Source organism: Trachurus japonicus, chromosome 7 (assembly GCF_045865225.1).
Source record: "Trachurus japonicus isolate A0001 chromosome 7, Traja_1.0".
NCBI classification, from domain to species: Eukaryota; Metazoa; Chordata; class Actinopteri; order Carangiformes; family Carangidae; genus Trachurus; species Trachurus japonicus.
This window is the reverse complement of record NC_140913.1, coordinates 30,996,351-31,016,964: the sequence shown is the minus strand read 5'-3', so window position 1 is coordinate 31,016,964 and position 20,614 is coordinate 30,996,351. Positions and strand designations below refer to the sequence as shown.

At 42.2% G+C, this 20,614-nt stretch overlaps 1 protein-coding gene across 1 annotated transcript in view; it reads right to left on the bottom strand.

Moving 5' to 3' along the window:
- magixb (MAGI family member, X-linked b) overlaps window positions 1-20,614 on the bottom strand; it is a 67,576-nt gene that overhangs the window by 33,203 nt on the left and 13,759 nt on the right. Inside the window, exons 3-6 of the mRNA XM_085783235.1 lie at window positions 18,478-18,594; window positions 10,097-10,216; window positions 7,444-7,617; window positions 3,032-3,239 (exon numbers count right to left, since the gene is read on the bottom strand). Of these exons, the coding sequence (XP_085639361.1) occupies window positions 3,032-3,239; window positions 7,444-7,617; window positions 10,097-10,216; window positions 18,478-18,594 (619 nt within the window). The remainder of the gene's footprint in view (window positions 1-3,031; window positions 3,240-7,443; window positions 7,618-10,096; window positions 10,217-18,477; window positions 18,595-20,614) is intronic.

Genomic DNA, 20,614 nt, shown 5'->3' with positions numbered 1-20,614 from the left:
GATCGATGCCGCTACTCCCCCTACCTGTCCATCAAACACGCAGCCGGTGCCAGGAGACGATTAGGTATGCTTAGCATAAAGACTGTGAACAGGGGGAAACAGACTTGGTGCAAAGACTGGAGGATGTAGGCTACACCTCTGGAGTTCAGGGACTAACATGGTCCACACCTTGTTTTTTAATCTATATAAAACCCTGAGTGTGAAAACAACAAAGTGCAGCTCACTTAGGGCTGTGTTTCTGTAATGAAACTAATTTCACCCTCAAGTGAAATAAGTTTTCCTTACTGTTTAATACACAGTCAGTTCTGTAGGTTAGATTATGGTTACATATTGAGTTAGGGTCAATTAAACACTTAAACAATTAACCCTAACTCTAAAGTTGTGGGAACTCCAATTAGTGTGAAAACAAACACTGAGTTGAAACCACTTCTGTGAAATCAGTGACTTTTGCTGCTGATAAGTTTTCACCTCCAGAAAGAGCCAGGCTAGCAGTTTCCCTCTGTTTCCAGTCTTTATGCTAAGCTATGCTAACTACCTACCTCCTCATATTTAGTGTCAGACTTTAGAGGTATTTTTCTTCTCCACCTCTGGAGTTCAGGGACTAACATGTGTTTTAATCTATACAAAACCTGAGTGTAAAAACAACAAGATGGAGTTCACAGAGGTTTGTGTTACTGTAATGAAACTTGTTTCACCCTCAAGTAATGTCATGTATTTTCCATACTTTCAGATACTGTTACACAATCGCTTCTGTGGTTAGACTTAGAGTTTAAGTTAGATTATAGTTACGTATTGTTCACTGATTGAGTTAGGGTTAACCCTAGCTAACACTAAAGTTGTGGGAAACTCTAATTAGTGTGGAAACAAACATTGACTTAACAACAGTTTGGCTTGGAGCCTGAAACAACTTCTGTCTTTGAGCAGAAAATGTGAAAACAGTGACTTTCATGCTGCTGATACGTTTTCACCTGCAGAAAGAGCCAGGCTAGCTGTTTCCCTGTGTTTCCAGTCTTTATGCTAAGCTATGCTAACTACCTACTGTACCTACTCATACCCAGGGGGCAAAGCAAAAAAACGGACACGGAGCGTTGTAAAAGGTTTGACACCAGAAATGATATCTAGGACCTTCAAGGATTAAAACCTGGGTGGACAACCCGGTCAACTAGCTGCTGGAAAGATACAGGGGGCTAAAAACCCTTTTTGGGGTCATTTTGCTGGCGAAATGATGTAAATGCAAATATTTAAGTACTACAATGGCATAAATAGTCGTACAACTATAAAATTTGGCAGAGAGTATCTTGACACATAGAGGGAGGCATGAAAAAAAGATTCTGGGGTTTGCTGCAACTCAATTTTAAGATATCTCCCTCAACATCCCAAAAAAGACAAAAAAAAGTACTGTTCGCCTGACAAATTCTCATGGAAATTATTATTTTTCAGCACTTTATGGAGAATATCTATGCTTAACATGTATATAGAAAATTTCCTTAATTCATAAGCTTCCATTTGAAACCAAGCTAGCCTTTCTATCTCAAAAGCCCCACTTGCTGTGGCCAACGGTCTCCTCTATCTATCTGTTCACTTTGGGGAGACCAGAAATAGAATGGTTTCTGATCAGGCCAGTTAACATGTAGTTTTTCACAATAGGTGTTGCATTGTTTGGAGACAGCCTGTAGCTTTCCAGTAGCTAGTAGAAAGGCTATCTTGGACTCAAATGGAAGCTTATGAATTAAGGAAATTTTCTATATATATGTTAAGCATAGATATTCTCCATAAAGTGCTGAAAAATAATCATTTTCATGAGAATTTGTCAGGCGAACAGTACTTTTTTTGGTCTTTTTTGGGATGTTGAGGGTGATATCTTAAAATTGAGTTGCAACAAACCCCAGAATCTTTTTTTCATGCCTCCCCCTATGTGTCAAGATACTCTCTGCCAAATTGTATAGTTGTATGACTATTTATGCCATTGTAGTACCTAAATATTTGCATTTACATCATTTCGCCAGCAAAATGACCCCAGAAAGGGGTTTTGACCCCCTGTAGCTTTCCAGCAGCTAGTTGACCGGGTTGTCCACCCAGGTTTTAATCCTTGAAGGTCCTAGATATCATTTCTGGTGTCAAACCTTTTACAACGCTCCGTGTCCGTTTTTCAAAAAACTGGGATTTTGCCCCCTGGGTATCATATTTAGTGTCAGACTTTAGAAGTCTTTTTCTTCTCCACCTCTGGAGTTCAGGGACTAACATGGTCCACACCTTGTTTTTTAATCTTTACAAAACCCTGAGTGTAAAAACAACAAGATGGAGTTTACAGAGGTTTGTGTTCCTGTAATGAAACTTAAGTCCTCTTTTTTCCTTACTTTAAAATGCTGTTTAATACCCAATCGCTTCTGTGGTTAGACTTAAAAGAGTTTAAGTTAGATTATAGTTATGCATTGTTCACTGATTGAGTTAGGGTTAATTAATTAAACATAGCAAAAAAGTTAGGGTTAACCCTACACTAAAGTTGTGGGAAGCTCTAATTAGTGTGGAAACAAACATTGACTTTACAAAAGTCAAAGCAGAAAAAAAAAGCAGAAATCAGTGACTTTTATGCTGTTGATATGTTTTCACCTGCAGAAAGAGCCAGCCTAGCTGTTTCCCTCTGTTTCCAGCCTTTATGCTAAGCTATGCTAACTACCTCCTCATATTTAGTGTGAGGTGTTTTTCTTCTCCATAAAGTTGTGGGAACTCTAATTAGTGTGGAAACAAACATTGACTTAACAGCAGTCTTGGCTTGGAGCCTGAAACAACTTCTGTCTTTGAGCAGAAAATGTGAAATCAGTGATTTTTATGCTGCTGATAAGTTTTCACCTGCAGAAAGAGCCAGGCTAGCTGTTTCCCTCTGTTTCCAGTCTTCATGCTAAGCTATGCTAACTACCTACCTCCTCATATTTAGTGTCAAACTTTTAGAGGTGTTTTGTTTTTCTTCTCCATGGAGGTAAAATGAACGAGTTTCCTGAAATAGTCTTAGACCATGCAGGTGGACACTCACTCCATGTAGTGCGACTCCCCCGGGTCACTGAAGGCCTGCTCCCAGTGGTCCGGCATCACGGCTCTCACCCTCCTGCTGCCGCCGATGATCCCGTTCTCTACCACACGACCATCGCCTCCGCTGCTGCTGTACGCCCGGGGCCGACTGGGGGAGCGGTGGGCGTGGGCGTGGGCGTGGGGGATGCTGCCGCTGACTCCTGCAGAGCCTCCTGTTCAGACACAGAGATCAGATCAGAGGGCGCGTTAATGGAAAAATCGTGTTGGTCACCCAGTGTTGTGGAGCAAAAAATGTGACTAAAATTGATGCAGGCAAACCTGAGTTACACCATGGCTACCCGGTGTTAGGGATAGCGACAACGCTAACCTATGGGGGCAATTCTTTCAACCACAACAAACACTGAAAAAACAATCACATATCTATGGTACATGACTCGAATCCTTATGACACACCACTGAACTCATATAGTGTACAAAACAGTATAAACTTTGTGTTTTTGCCTCTATGGTTTTTACATGTAGCCACTCACCTCAGATAGTCTAACTCTGGAACATCCTGGAAAGACATTACTATCTGATCACAGAGCGCCTGCTCTCTCCGCCACAGAAACAAACACTTTTTCCTTGTTGTGATGATTTCTTTACAACAATAAACGGTCAAGCAGTGCAGTGGTAATGTCCAAAATATCTATTTTTGTAAAGAAATCATCACAACAAGGAAAAAGTGTTTGTTTCTGTGGCGGGGAGAGCAGGCGCTCTGTGATCAGATAGTAATGTCTTTCCAGGATGTTTCAGAGTTCGGCGATCTGAGGTGAGGGACATGCAAAAACACAAAGTTTATACTGTTTATACTGTACACTATATGAGTTCAGTGGTGTGTCATAAGGATTCCAGTCATGTACCATAAATATTTGATTGTTTTATGAGTGTTTGTTGTGGTTGAAAGAATTGCCCCCATAGGTTAACGTTGTCTCTATCCCTAGCGCCGGGTAGCCATGGTGTAACTCCGGTTTGCCTGAATCAATTTTAGTCGCGTTTTTTGCTCCACAACACTGGGTGACCATCAGGACAACGATTTAGGGGTCAAAATGACCAGAATTGTCCTTTAAGACATCGCAATGAAACGGTGACATGTTATGGAAGGTGAAAAAGTTTCTCTCCTGCAGTCCCTAATGACCTGATGCTGCTGGGATTTCCATTGGGAGAGAAGGAAGGAGGGAGAGGGAGAGGGAGGTGTGGAGATGTTGTCAAGGAAAAAGTCCTGAGGTCAGCATCTTAGCCCGCTTTGTCCTCCCTCTCTCTCTCTCTAAGGAGTAGCAGAGTGTGTGACCGTGCATGCATGCCATGCCGTGCTACCAGAGGAGGAGAAAACAAGCATATTTTCTGCTTGGCTTGTCCTTGTATGTAGTTTGTCCTTCAGCCGTGAAGCCGCGGCGACGTCGGACATCACACAGGGCGTCCTGACTGACTGAGTCCTGCTGCCGGAGCCATCCACCCACACACACACACACACACACACACACACACACACACACACACACCGACACTGTTTCACTTCACAAAATGACTCAGCAGCAGAGGTCAGGGTGTTGGATGGCTTTCTCCCACTCTATCCTGCTGCCTGCATCCTGTATTCACCCCTCATCCCTCACCCCCTCCTCCTCCTCCTCCTCTTCCCCATCCCTCCCTGCTGCCCTACCTGCCTGTTTGGAGCTCGTCCCTAACTATCTGGATCTCTGCCTGCCTTGCATTTCTCACCGCCCACTCTGCCTCTACCTCTACCTCTCTCTTATCTCGTGTACCAAGTCTGGCTCCCTGCCTCTATACCTTTTTCCTAACTCTCAGCCTCTCCACCTTCCTCCCATCTCTACATCTACACCACGCTGTGTCGCCGCCGCCTTGCTCTCTTACCTCGGTCATTTAATCTATCTCGCTCCCTCCGTCTGTTCAGCTCTTCTTGTGTTCTAGTTTCTCTCCATCTCGCTCGCCATCACTTCTCCAACACATAACATGGAGGAAACTTAAGATTTAATCAAACATTTTGAGATGGAGAGAGTTACATTCAAACTAAGGAACCAGACTGATGTTTTTGAAGTAACTGTAAGACCTGATTTTGTATAAATAGCAGTAGTATAAGGTCAAACCCTCCGATTGAAAATGGTCTTCGTTCTTTCCAACAGCAGAATCTTACATGGGGATACAGGGAAGTATGCTGTATAAGTAGAGTATAGGATGCATAAACACAAATATGAATATGCTTGTATTATGTATGCTGTGTGTATAGTCTGTAGTATACTGGGATAAGAGAAGATGTGGGTACATGTGTCTAGGTATGTGTCATGTCATGTCATGTCATGTCATGTTATGTTATGTTATGTTATGTTATGTTATGTTATGTTATGTTATGTTATGTTATGTTATGTTATGTTATGTTATGTTATGTTATGTTATGTTATGTGTCTTGTGCCCACTTGGCACATGTGTATTGTTTTGCATATTGAAAGAAAGAAATAAAAAAACATGTTGAGATACATTATGTTATGTTATGTTATGTTATGATACATTATGTAATCTTATACATTACGTTATGTTATGTTATGTTATGTTATGTTATGTTATGTTATGTTATGTTATGTTATGATACATTATATAATGTTATGTTATGTCATATTACATTAGGATACATTATGATATGTTATGTTATGTTTCTTGTGCCCAGTTGGCACGTGTGCATTGTTTTGCATACTGAAAGAAGATACATAAAAAGTAAATAAAACATTGTGATATCATTATGTAATGTTATGATACATTACGTTACATTATGTTATGTTATGTGTCTTGTGCCGTCACATTGGCGCATGTGTATCGTTTTGCATACTAAAAGAAAATGAATGAAAATTTAATTAAAAAAACAACATTCTGAGATACTTGCACATTTTATGAAGCTTTACAATTTTATATTCAGGAATTAGTATACCTTTTTTTTTCTCCACTGCATATATTTGTTATATTGCATGTGAAAGATTTATATGAAACAACGGATCATCACATGATAAAATATGGTGCACTAATGTCTGAGTCAGTGAGTTTTAGCGGGACCATTAGCATCAGCTGTAAAATACCGCTCACACATCGATCAATATTAACAACCCCATAATATAATATCTATTCATATATCAGTCACAGGGGACGTTTCTCTGCACTTTCACGTTGATGGTTAAAATCCATTTTGCAGGTACTGTAGCACTTCTGTTCTTTTACTACAGTCAGATTTTGAGTGAAGGGCTTTAATTACTTTTAATGGGAAGTTTTTTTTTTCTTGAATAAAGTAAATGAACAGTTCTTCCATCACTGGTGAATAATAATCCTTTAAAGACGTCTATTTAACGTAATAAACCATATCTGCTGCAGTGAGTCATCCATCACATCTAAAATTAAAAAGGTTTCTTTATTATAGAGGAAAAATATCTGTGGTTAAAGGGATAGTTCAACATTTTGGCAAATTGGCCCATTGCCATAATCCCTATAGCCGCGAGCTGCTCAGAGCTACGCTATGGAGGCTCATGGGATTTCTTGGTTTCCCTCATCAAACTCATCAAATACACAATCCACACAACTCCAAAACGCTCTGGTGGACAAGTTGTGACCTGCACATTCACCACGCTATGACGTTTTCGGGGTAAATTCAGAGACTGCTTGCCAAAAAACTGTCCCTGACAGGAACGTGCATCAGCGGTTTTGCATGAATTTACCTCTAAAACAACTCTGTCTGGTAACGTTCTGTTATTATCTCATAGCGTGGTGAATGTGCAGGTCACAACTTGTCCACCAGAGCGTTTTGGAGTTGTTGGATTGTGTATTTAATGAGTTTGATGAGGGAAACCAAGAAATCCCATGAGTCTCCGTAACGTAGCTCTTGGGCGTTCTAAAAATAGCTTGCACCGACAATTAAAGGTAACAAACCTACTGCTATTACTATAGGGATTATGGCAATAGGCCAATTTGCCAAAATGTTGAACTATCCCTTTAAGTTTCATGACATAGTTCAAACATCTACATTTTTATCACATGATTTAAACCTGTCCCCTCCCTGTGTGCATGTTTACTATCTACTTACCTCCTCGCTTGCTCGACCTCAGGCAGGCCGACCTTCCTTTGGAGGTGATCCAGCGATCGATGGGGCCACAGCCCCTCTGAGAGTTTAGAGGCATACTAATCGTGCTAATGATTGATTAATTTGTGTATCAGAGACTGGAGCTATAGATAGGGGGGACAATGCAGCATTTAGCTGCTGGCTACAGTGCAGGGCTTAACAGAAACATCTCCTTGTGTCAATACGGCGTTCAATCTTTTGCCTCTTAAAAAGGAAGCGACAACCTCTTCAGATTTACATCCGTGACTCTTGGAGACACTTGCCTGAGAGGCCGGAGTCGTCCTCGCTGTTCTCGCCGTCCTCTGCAGCCTTCTCCAGGTTGCTGAGCGATTTGCTGCGTGTGCGGAAGTTTCTGAGCAGGTTGCGGTGTTCCTGGTAGGTGATGGGGGGGCTCTCGGGGCTGATGTGAACAGGCCGAGGTGTGCCGTAATAATTCCCTGAGACAGAGAAGGGCAAGGGGAAAGACGACGTGACTTGAGAAATGTGGAGAAATGGAAACTCCACCGTACATGTCAAAAGGGTAAAATTAAATACCGTTACCTCAGTCAAAACATCACAAATGAGATTAAAGTAAATGAAAATGCCAAAATAAAACAAAAAATCTACTGATATAACATTGTCATAGGTTAAGCAGTCTGTGTAAACACGTTACTGAGACAAATCGAGTTAAACAAAACACTTTATATTCAAATATTCAGAAGCAGGGCAGGGTTATGTTATCATAGACAAAACAACACATGCTACATGACTCCATGTATGTGCATTATGTGTCCCCCTGAGATCACATCATACGGTACACATACACGTATATATATATAGCATGTTCTATATTCTCAATTCGAGCCATCTGCTCCAGCTGCTTAAGAAGAAATGAAATTACCTCCACCTCCTCCATTTGGCTCACGGAGCTCCAAATGGGTTGAGGGGGGGAAACATTAGATTAGTGAACTCAGCAACAAGGTCACCAGCCGTCACCATTTACTGCAGGTTTCTGCAGGCTACTGCTCGCACGCTGCAGCCGATACTCCTGATTGCTTTGCTGTAGTGATGTGTCTGTCAATGTCACATGTAAGGCAGGGGAGGATGACATTTATTGCTCCCATTAAACTCTTATAAATTATGGATGCTAATGTATGGGGGCTTTTTAATCAGAGGCAGCTCTCTGACCCTGATGAGGGGAGGAGTCTGCAGGGTAGATACGAGGTGAGCAACACCTGACGGCGCCATTAATATGCCAGGCAGGACTTTAGACTTTGCGACTGACTCTTCGCCCCCTTCCTCCGATCATTAATTATGTAAACCTCATTCATCACAACAAAAACTGCTAAATGTTTCATTGGTGAGGAGCACAATGATGATTTAGAAAAATTAGGAGAAAAAGTTCATTAAAGGAATTTTAAGGGTTTTAGGGGAAACAGTATCTTATTCATTCCCAATAGGATTTATATGGTAAATATGAAGCATGTTAGCTTAGCTTAGCATTATGAGTGGAAACAGCTAGCCTGGTAATAAAAGCTGTTTTCCATTCATTCCAGTCTTTATGATAAACTAAGCCAGTGGTTCCCAACCTTTCTTTTTTGGCTCGTGACCCCATTTTGACTTCACAAATTTCTGGCGACCCGGCGATCATGGCCGTCAATCAAGACGCACCAGCTCAGATGTTTTCATATGCTGCATTTTATTTGAACTCAATTTATATTTGAGAAAGTGAAAGTATAGAATACAGGTGTTTAAGATTGTGTGTGGTGTTTTTAATCATTATTTAGTAATTGGTTAAAAATATATTTTTATCAGAAATTTTTATCAATTACTAGACATTTCAGGCGACCCTATTTGAATTCCAGGCGACCCCACGTGGGGTCCCGACCCCAAGGTTGAAGAACACGGAGCTAAGCTAACTGGCCACCAGGTATAATGCTCATACAAACAGACAATAAAGATTTTTCTTATCTTATCTTATCTTATCTTATCTTATCTTATTTTATCATATCTTTCCTGCTACACATGAGAATAAGACATGATATATCTTCTTATCAAGCTCTTGGCAAGAAAATAAATTAGCATGTTTCTCAATATGACGTATAGCATCTATATACTTTGCAAAAGCCTCTCCGTTATATGAACTCCTAACAACTTGCAACTGCAACAATATATTCTTCTTTTTCTTCTTTTTAAGAGCAATACATAATTTAGAATGTGTGTGCTAAATTTTGGTTAATAATTCAGTTACCTTGACGGTTGGTTGGGGTTTTTTTAGGTTAAAACACAGAGAAATTCAAGCAAAATACCCACTGTACTAGAGTTAAAAGAATAGTTCACCCAAAATTCTCTCATGTGGACTAAGGGCTGGGAGAAGTTTCAGAGTCCTCCGTGGCTTCTCTGAGTTACAGGGGGTCTCGGCGTAGCAGTGCATGTCAATATAACGGTTGCAAATGGATACCAACTGTCTTCGTAACAAAAAGACACACCAAAAAACATCCAAATACCTCCATACCGCCGGCGTCGCAAATCTCGCGAGATTTGGACGGACCAGGAAGGAGCTTCCGCTACAAACAAGCTTGAAATATAGACTTATTTAATTTTTTTCGGAACAATTTCGCATTTCGGGGCTTCAATACAAGACGGACGTTACATACGAGCAGCATGGAGGTATTTGGATGTATTTTGGTGTGTCTTTTTGTTATGAAGAAAAGTGGTATCCATTTGCAACCGTCATATGGTCATGCAGTGCTGCACGGAGCCCCACTGTAACTCAGAGAAGCCACGGAGGACTCTGAAACTTCTCCCAGCCCTTAGTCGTGAAATTTCAATTTTGAGTGAACTATCCCTTTAAATAATAGGATAACTACACAGTATTCACAGCATACAGACAGGACACCAGGTTGCCAGATCAGAAATGTTCAACTCGTTCTTCACCTTTGAACTTTCCACTCTCCAGCAGCGCTCCTGACTCCTCCAGGGAGAAGAACTCCTCGACGGAGACAAAGTTGTAGTCCACCCCTGAGATTTCCCCGTCCCTGGGCCGTCTGGTCGTACCTGAGAGAGAGAGAGAGAGAGAGACAACAGGAGGTATTTTGTAATACATCAGAGCCACGAGGTGAGAAACACTTCCAGCTCCACTACGGGATGATGTGTCAATTAATCACGGTCTTTTCCTCTCATCGGGAGTTATCAATCTCAGCTCAGTGTTTAAACAAAACAGCAACTCAGCAGCCTATAAATAGTCCAAGTGTTAGTTTGATGAATTATATAGCAGGAGTCCGGTGAGAGGTAAGTAAGTAACACCCTGAAGGCTGCGCACTCGTTGTATTTAACATCATAAACAGTCTGGAGGAGACAAAACAAATTCAAGTAGAGTGTTGATTCATAGCAACAATTAACAAGTGCCTGCTTTAATTACCGCACTTAAAACGAAAATTTACCCTTTCGGATACAAAGAGCACGATGGTGATGATGACGCCGTAGCATTTACCAAACTGGGCTTTCTTTAATATGAACAGATCAGTAAGAAGAACAGGATGAAACATTAATGAGGCAGTGTGAAAGTCTTAAAGTCTTTCTATCACAATCGCAAAGAAGGAGCACTCAGATGATCAATGGTCTGTCATCGTAATTGATTCACATTGACCTTGGCCTGGGACAGAGAAGAGGCTCCAAAGCACCGGATGGAAAAAGAAAAAAAAAGCATTACATAGTATTACAGGGGAGAGGGGAGGGGGGGGTCTCAGTGTTTGTTGTGTTTTGACCCAGACAGATCTACCTAACCCATAACAGAAAAATAGATCACATTCCAGTTTCGAGTGGAGTAATTAAATTTGCAAACTAGACGACAACGGCGCCCATCCGTCCGTCCTGACCTTGAGACAAGTAATTCCTTCCTTATTCCTTTCCCCCAAGACAAAATCCACACTGAGCCCAAAGTGAGGAGGACGAATGTGTGTCCTTCTCCTGGAGGGACCACATGTGAAGTCAGTGTGAGGCCGGCAGGAGGGAGTCACACCCAGATCCCCAATAAAACCCGTGATTAATGCACTGCCGTCCTGGGAGCAGAGCAGCTCTCGCAGCCACAATGACACATGCAGGACTGCACACAGCGCACGCAAGCACACACACACACACACACACACACACATAAAGGGCACTGGGAAAAAAAAGAAAGAAACCCAAACACTACACTAGAGTCAACACACGCAAACACACACATGTGGACACAAAGGACTGGACGCACATTAACAGTGGAGAGAAATCTCTCTCAGTGTGACCTCCTCTCTCTGTAGAACAAAGTGTGTTTACTGTGTTGTGTGACTGTACAGTGTGTGTGTCCGCATCGTTTTGTGCAGCAGTTGATGATGAAATGCTATTTTTTGCTGTGTTGAACACCTGAACACCACTTTGCATTATAAAAACAAATGCATTTATATTCGTTAGATGATGTAAATACATCCTTATTAAAAAAACACTGCTGGGTTTTGGGCCAGTTTGTAATTATGTTTCATTATTATTACTATAGGGTTGCAAAGGGGCGGAAAATGACCAGAAACTTTTCATGGGAAGTTAAGATGGGGAATTTTTGAAATATTCCAAATTGGAAACTTTCCATGGGAATTTATGGGAATAATGGGAATTTATGGGAATTAACTGGAAATTGGGGATAATTTAAGCAAACTGTATCATATTCAAACATAAATGTAAATATTTTGTGCAAAATAATACATGCAAAATCCCCCCCTCAAGTTCTCCGTTAAGGGCCAACCTTCAATTTTGTAAATTTCGGATTTATTCCCGTTTATTCCCATATATTCCTGTTAATTCCCATATATTCCCGTTATTCCCATACATTCCCGTTAATTCCCATATATTCCTGTTAATTCCCATATATTCCCATTTACTCCCATATATTCCCGTTAATTCCCATGGAAATTTTCCAACTTTGAAAATTCCCCGAATTCTGCAACCCTATTTGTAGATCATTTTAAAATAGTGAGAACTCAAATCAAAAGGTCAAAAAGCCCATTGATAATCAGTTTACCACCAGAGAAGATCCCATATTTTACTTTTGCCCGTAGTTCTTAGCACCAAAAGCCGGCTCAGTATAGATATCGACCTCCTCTCTCGTATTTCTCTAAAACAAGGCATTTTGAGCCTGTCCTCTGATTGGCCAGGTGCAGCTAACAGATTGTAGCTCGCTACTAGAGCCTGGTAAAAAATCACTAGTAATTGCAAATGGCGATGGTCAATCAGCGTTAAAACGAGACGAACAGATGGTCCAACTCAGAATAAAATGCAGCGCTGGTGAATCAGAAAAAAACAAACCATAGTCTGGTCTCTAATACTACTACAGTTTAGAGCTACATAATGATATAGTACTACTGTTGTTGTTTGTTTGTTTGTTTGTTAGTTTTTGAAATTTTCCGGTCTTCAAGCTTAGTGAGGGATGTTGTGTCGTTAAGAAAATTAAAACAACAACAACAACAAAAGGATGGACCTGAACTCTGAGTGACCATCACAAACTTACTGACCTCCTGACAACTCTTTATATATAACCATCTCTATAAAAGACATCTAATTTAATACAATATGTGAGCAAAAATAGTAAGGCGAGACACTACAGGCAAAAACACTGTTTTTTCATGCACTGATCAATTTTGAGATTTTGGCCTATTTTTCTTCCTTAACATGTATTCTTTCAGAAAAGTCAAAAGAAATGGTAGAAAAACCACATTAAGGTGGCTATTTTACTTAATTTTGTCTCTTTCGTCAGTAGATTTCTCCTAAATTCACCAAAAGTTAGTCTGACCTATGTCATGTCAGGTATCATTGTAAAGCTCTCTCTCCTGAACAATGATGTAGGCTCCGACAATTGTCATTTCCTCCATATCTGCAACCAATCGTAAAAGTATGATTTACATTAACAATCTATGGAATTTAAAGTCAAGTCTTTAAATGCCGTTTTCTCAAAATGAGTTTTTCCTCAGACTCTGAGCTAGAAATCTCCACTTCAGCAGCACTTACAGACACCAAACCTTCCAGTTTTATTCCTGTCTATATTCTGAAGGTTTTTACAGAGGGGTTTGTTGATATATCATTCAAAACCTGATTTATACAACATTTTGTTCCTAAAAACATGGTGAAATTAGATTTTTTTTTTTAGGGCTGGTGACAGTATTTTCTCATTTACAGAGTGATAAAAAGAGATATCCAAAATATCCTCTGTAAAAACTTCTGACTCTAATATGTCAACAAAATAAAACAAGAATTTTGAAAGGGGCTTTATCCATTGTTCAGATTTCGGTTCTGGAAATGTATGCAAATTAGCGCATATTTCATCAGATATTGCCTCATTTACATATTTAAACATAAAATTTGACAAAACTTGTAATACGAAAAACATTTGTCTTAATGTAAGTGATAAACTTGGGAAGTTTCATGGTGATATCTGTTAGTTAATTTTTTTTTTTTTATCCCTATTCACCTGTAGTGTCATCCCTTGAGAATCAAAATTGCTGCTGACTAAGTTTCTGTTCGACAAATCGACTGATCGACTAATCAATCGTGTCGATCCTTGGTTGGACAGGTTTCTCTCTGGAGAAGGTTGCTGCTTGGCTCAATAGGAAACTGTGTGTGTGGTGCTTTTAAATATTTAAATGAGCTGAGCTGATGTGACGCCACCTGCTGATCCTGTTGTCGTGTAACGTTGCGGCACGCAGCAGCGCCACGGTCGCATTCACACCTCTGCTGTCTGAAAATTGCCCAGAACAAAACAAAACAAAACAACAAAACAAACCGCTCACACCCACCGCCGTCTCTGCTTGCCTTGCACCCCAAGTTTGAGCTTGTTGTACCCAGTGAAAGGAAATTAAGAGGTCTCTGTGTCTAATTAAAGACCCTGATAGTAAATCGCTTGATGACATCTGACGTGTGTAATTCTTCTCCTCCCCTCAGGACATGTTGTATCTCTCAGGCTGATAACGGTGGTTGGCGAGGCAGGGATTCATTATCTAGGCACCCTCCTCCGAGATATATATGACATGTCAGTGGGGGGGTTGCGGGATGGATTATTGACATCTTCTTCTCCCCTGCCTGTCCCTGTAGGCGTCGCACACTGATCCCCTGGGACTGTGGCTGAGCTCGGGAGTGAGGAGGTAATTACACACAACTCCATATCAACACCCAGAGAGAGAGAGAGAGAGAGAGCTGTCTGTCAAGATCACCGCACACAAATAACTAACAATGAGTCCTATACAGTTGAAAAGGCCACAGTCTGTCTGTCTGTCTGATGGCAGCGGCGGCGAGCGCATTAGAATAACTAAATGATGATGTTTCTTATCTCTGACTCACTCTGAAGACAATTAGAAAAAAAAAAAAAAAAAGTCTTTTATGGCGGAGGAGACAGCCAGTCTTGATGACATTGGCTCTGAATCATCCAAGGGCACATGATGGTACAAATGGTTTACAGCGATTATACAAAATACGGATGGGAAAGTTCAAGAGGGTAATGTGATGTCTGCAAACCCTGCACACAGGAAATAATGGCATGAGTGAAGAGAGAGAGAAGGAAAAAAGGGAGGTGGAGGGGATTTACAGAAGCATAAAATGGAAAGATATGTTATTTAAAGGGACATTGTGTAGGAATTACTCCCATCTAGCGTTGCAGTTGTATATCGCAAGCAACTCAATCGTATTTTTCATGCTGCATTCACGTGAAATTGGGCAGACGGCAGACGGACGACAGATTTTATAACAATCGTTGAAGGTACATTGTGTAGGAATTACTCCCATCTAGTGGTGCGGTTGCATATCGGAACGTGTATTCTTGATGTTGCATTCACATGAAATCGGGCAGACGTCAGACAGACAACAGACGCTGCACGTAACGGCATAAACAAGCCTCTATGTAAACAAGTGGTCTGCCAGCACGAGGCAAAACAATACACGTGACAACATGTTGTCATGGCGATGTCGTATTGTTTTACCTGACCCATGTTTTACCGGCTTTCTCTGGACTTCTGTGACTGAAATGACATCTGGTTTGTTACCGACGGCCGTCTGCCCGACTGCAGGTGAATGCAGCATCAGTGTAACGCTCCATTCCTCCTCACTGCGTTACCGTGGTGACTTTTCACAGACGCCACCTCGACCTGAGCCGGCAGCTCCGGTGTCTCCGCTGAGTTTCCGTGGTTTCCTACCGTCACGCTGCCACTGAACGTAAAAACCTGGCGACACCACATGGCAGCCAGCACCGAGCTTACCCGCTCCATGTAGATATGAATGATATGAACGGCTCATTCAGAGCTGAAAGGAACACTTCAGTTTGTTGATGGGGGGGATTACTGATTAATGAAAAACATACCTTTTAACCAAATAATTGATTTTCGTGAATAGATAACAGGAGAAGTTACACAATGTCCCTTTAAAAAGTTAACATATGGTGTAATATACACAGTAAACACCATATCTGCCACACAGAGTCATTACACTGCAGTCAACCCCTCCTCCACTTTGGCACTGATGGACATTTGCTTTTAATTTAATTCTATCCCCACCCACTCCGCCTCTAGATTATTGATACAGTAGCCTGCGTTCACTTAATTCTGTCATTCATTTCCATTTTTATGCACTGCCCTCCTGACTGAGCCTTTGTAATGATATTTCTTGCACCAGTGCCAACTCCAACATCAGAGAACATTGTCTCATCAAACGGATTCGGCGATTGAGATGCTCTGTAAATAGCACAGTGATGTGAACAGTGAAGCCACAGTTTGAGTGGGAGAAACAGCATCTAAAAATCCAATATAAAAAGTATTAAAGGAATCAAAACTGAAGCTATTATCTTATCTTTGCTGTCTTGCAGTGGAGGATATTTAAACTACAAGCTTTAAGAGCTTCTGTGGCTAATAAATCTATATTATGTAATCAAAGTCTTCGTTCTACTACCAAAAAAAAACACACACTACAACAAAGAGTGGAGGAACGTACATATGATCCTGAAGGGGGCCACAATGAGCCACTGATGGAAAAACTCCTCAGCTATAAGTTCCTGTTACATCACGCACAGCTGCCTCCTCCGAGAGAATCATTTAAAAAACAAAACAAAAAACAACGAAAAGGAAAAGATAATTCTGCTTCCACACGTCGTGTAATCTACAAATGAAAAATGAGACGAGGCGATGGGTCTGGGAGCCGTCCCGGGATCAGGGCGGGCGTGCATGTGGCGTGCTGCTGCGCTGCTATCGGCATGAGAACAACAGCATCTTACTGTGGCATCTCCTGCAGATCAGAGGATTACACCCCCGAGGGCTGAGCCTGCCTGTCTGCCTTGTTGTCACTCTAACTAAAAGAAAGCGCCCAGAGATGGGGAGTAGTTGGACAAAAAAAAAGTTGGACACTAAACAGCAGGAGCAGAGCTGAGCTGCTTTATGTAACATAATACAATATCTTGTCAAAAGTATAGTAATTCATCTCTGACAAGACCAGCCTCCACTTTTTTGTTTCTATTCTGATTAGAAAATGGCTAAAAAAGCTCAGTTTATTTGGGCAATTGTCTGTCTGAGCATCTGCTCGCCCACGTAACAGGATGCTGCTGTGCATGCATGGCTAAGTAATGAGAGAGAGAGCTTACTAGTACTACAACAGCTGCATTTATAGCCTCGTATTAAAATGCATTTTGTTCACTAAGAGAGCCAGTTTTTATCTTCTCCTGTGAGTTGTGACCTGTGTGCCTTGTTCTAACAGCGATCGGTGCTGGTGCCGGTGCTGGTGGCGGCGGCGGCAGACTGTCCCGTATGACCTACTTCCTGGACTAAAGGAGAGATTAGCAACAACTCCGCACAGGCACACACACAGCAAGGTTAAGACTACAGACACACTAGGTGGTCGATCTCCTCCGCACACACACACACCACCTGGACGAGAAAGAAAAAAAACCCTGTAACCCCAATACAAGACACGACGCAGGCCGGGAGGAATTACACCACACACACAGACACACAAAAACCCCTCAGAAACACCCTACACTGCTGTTATAACCTCTAGCCGTTTCCCAGTGACGTCACATTACAGAGGATTAAGATAGCAACAGATGTACTACAACTAGCTGCCTTTGGCTGCCATTGTGCTTGATTTTATTCATAAGCATCAAAATGAAACTGACTGTGAGAACGGCGGCCGTCCTGTTCATCATACAGATACTGTGTGTGGGAAAAAAAAAAAAAAAGATCCTGTCAAACATAGCGACCATCAAACATCCTACCACCACCACCACCACCAAAACAAACAAACAAACAGCCGGGGTGAGGTGAGGGGTGAGGACTGTAAGAGGGGGGACTGACACTGAGGATAAACCCTGTGTTGTGGCAATAGAAGCTGTTGCTATGGAAATGCACAAACTGATGCACATGTGGTATTTTCTGTCTCACTTAAAGGAATAGTTCACCAATTCAGTCATTAGTGACTCACCCTCATGCTGTTGAATACTCCGGAGTAGTTTTTTATTCCTCAAAGTGCATCTGGAGACCCGGGAGGCCGGTTCATAGTCCAACGAAAACTTTATATGAGAGTCGATAGCGCTTGACACAAAAACGTCCATAAAACTACACAAAAACTATTTAATATTCCTCCACACTGCTTGTCCTCGCAATCCAAGCGTCCTGAAGGGATATAGTCCAGAGTTTAGCTCGAAATGACGTAATGTAGGACATTTTTACAGCCTAAACAGTCCTGTATTGCACTCTGACGTTCACGTGCCCCAGCCAAATTCAATACAGGACTGTTTAGGCTGTAAAAATGTCCTAAATTTCCTTGTTTCGAGTAAACTCTGGACTATATCCCTTCAGAACACTTGGATTGCAGCGGACGAGCAGTGTGGAGGAATATTATGAGGTTTTTGTGTAGTTTTACAGACATTTGTCTTGGGCCCTATTGACTCTCATATATGACTTCATTTCATTTTTTGGTGAACTATCCCGTTAACAACACCCTGATAGTGTTGTAAATACATATTACTTTAAATCACCTCAGGTCTGCTTGCATACATTGACAGAAGGGGAGGGGGGGGAGTGTGGAAAACACACAGCTCCATCGCCAATTAACACCCAGACATTCGCAGGGCGGCAACCAGGAGGATGTGTTATAGCGAAGAATTAATGCAGTCAGTGACTCTGCACAGGAAAGGCTCTGTGAAGAACGTGAAACTGGAGCAGATGAGACGAGATACACAAAGACAAGGTGGTGTATAGTGAGACACACAGCAGAAAGGTGAGAGCAAGCAAGAGAGGCACAAAAGAGAAAAAAAGACTTACACGGTACGGCTCGGAGGTAGAGGTTCTCACGGATGACCTGCTGAAGCTGGCTGTCCACTGAGCCGGGTGTGAAGCACTTACTCAGATACAACCTGAGATCCTTGCACAATGTGGAGCCTGCATGGGAGAAGGGCAGAGGGAACAAATAAAAGTGCAGCAAAAAAAAAAAGACAGAGAGCTCTGTGAGCACAAACAGTCCGGTGATGTATGTTTACTCTTAGAGATTTGTTTGTGTGCCGTCAAATAGAGGCTGAAATTTATCATTTACTCCTCCTGCCAGGCCGGATTTAACACCATCATTTCTTCTTTTTTTTTTACAACCTGAGACTTCCACATTCACACATAGGCTACTGATCTTCCTATATCACTTCACACATACTGCACATCGAGTGTGTCTGTCTCAGCCCCTCCCCGAGTACTTCATGCATACATAACAAACCAGCTGAGGTTAATTGCTCCAGACAAAAACAGTTGAGGCTGTCACCAGGAGAGGCAGGGCTGATCACTACTGGGGGGCTCATTCCCCCGTCCCCCTCTCTCTCTGATCTCTTAATATCATCTCGAGTGCTTTACGGCCTCTGATGACAGGCCACTTGCTGTTATGGATGGCGGCTGAGCGGATCCACAGCTTGTCACTCCTGACAGACGACCGTTCTGTCGGTGCTTCCCCCTGCAGCCCCCGCCGTTATACCCTCCCTCTGCCGTCTGTTACAGTGGTTCTGCCCAGTAGCAGACTGAATTTGCGGTGCACTATTAAAAAAAATGAAGAAAGAAAAAAAAAACAGCACAGTGGTATAACTTTATTAGCGGAGGCAGTCAACTGGCCACATATGGCTGCTGCTTGTAAAGGGGAAATGAATCTTGCAATGGGCTTTTTTTGCTCATCTTGTTACGAAACAGCTGCAGTTTTCTGCAAAATTCTCATGTGAATAGCAGATTTCATAACAATCGTTAAAGGTATAATGTGTAGGAATTCCCCCATCTAGCGGTGCGGTTGCATATCGGAACGTATTCTTGATGTTGCATTCACGTGAAATCGGGCAGACGTCTGACAGACAACAGACGCTGCATGTAACAGGATAAACAAGCCTCTAGTATGTAAACAAGTGGTCCGCCAGCACGAGGCAAAACAATGCAGGCGTGACAATATGTTGCCATGGTGATGTCGTATTGTTTACCTGACCCACGTTTTACCGTCTTTCTCTCGCGGAGTAAAATTACATCCGGTTGGTTTGCCGTCGGCCGTCTGCCTGACTGCACCTGAATGCAACACCAGAGCCTCCGTCCTTCCTCACACTACACAGTGGTGACAGTTTTAACAGGCGCTACCTGGAAAACTTTCTCCCCGAGCCGACAGCTCCGCTGAGTTTCCGTGGTTACCTACGGTCACGCTGCCACTCAACGTAAAAAAAATGGCGATGCAACATGGCCGCCTCGGTTCGGTGCGTCGCCCACTTATGTATTTGTAACGACTTGTAACAACTCATTCTAAGGTACGAGAAAGCTTTCATTTGTATGCGGGTGTGATTCCACTTCAGTGAAATACGTATTTATGAAAGCAATATTTGATTTTTGCTAATAAAAAGCCAAATAAGTTACATACTGGGGCTTTAAATCCATTGTGCATTGTGCAAACATTCCTGTATCACATGCAAAATATGTCATTAAAGTGAGGCAGTCAGATATCAAGGTTAAAAGCAGCGACATCATCTGATGGATAGATCGTGTCAGTGCTGTTTGGATTCTTCCACAGAGCACCGGCATTAGTGCTAAAACCTTTAAACTGCTCGGTGCCTCTGGGGGAATGTAGCCTAGTGTCCTTTTATTTTGAGGGCTGGAGCACAGGGAGTTGTAGTAGTAGTAGTAGGGAGTAGGAGGAGGTGTGATACAGCAGCAAGCCGGCGCATCAGCTCATCCATCACTGTCCACACTACATGCAGTCAAGCTGCCCAGGGAGGGGCCAGGCCGCAGACTTCAGAAATGATAATGGATCTAGCAGCGACACGGGGAACCGGGAGCAAAGGTCCCACATTTACACCCCTGTGGCCAAATCAGCTATCAATCTGGAGAGCAAGGCCATCGGGAGCCGCAGTCAGGTGACACTCCGGTGACATATTGCTCCGTTCAGAGCCAACAA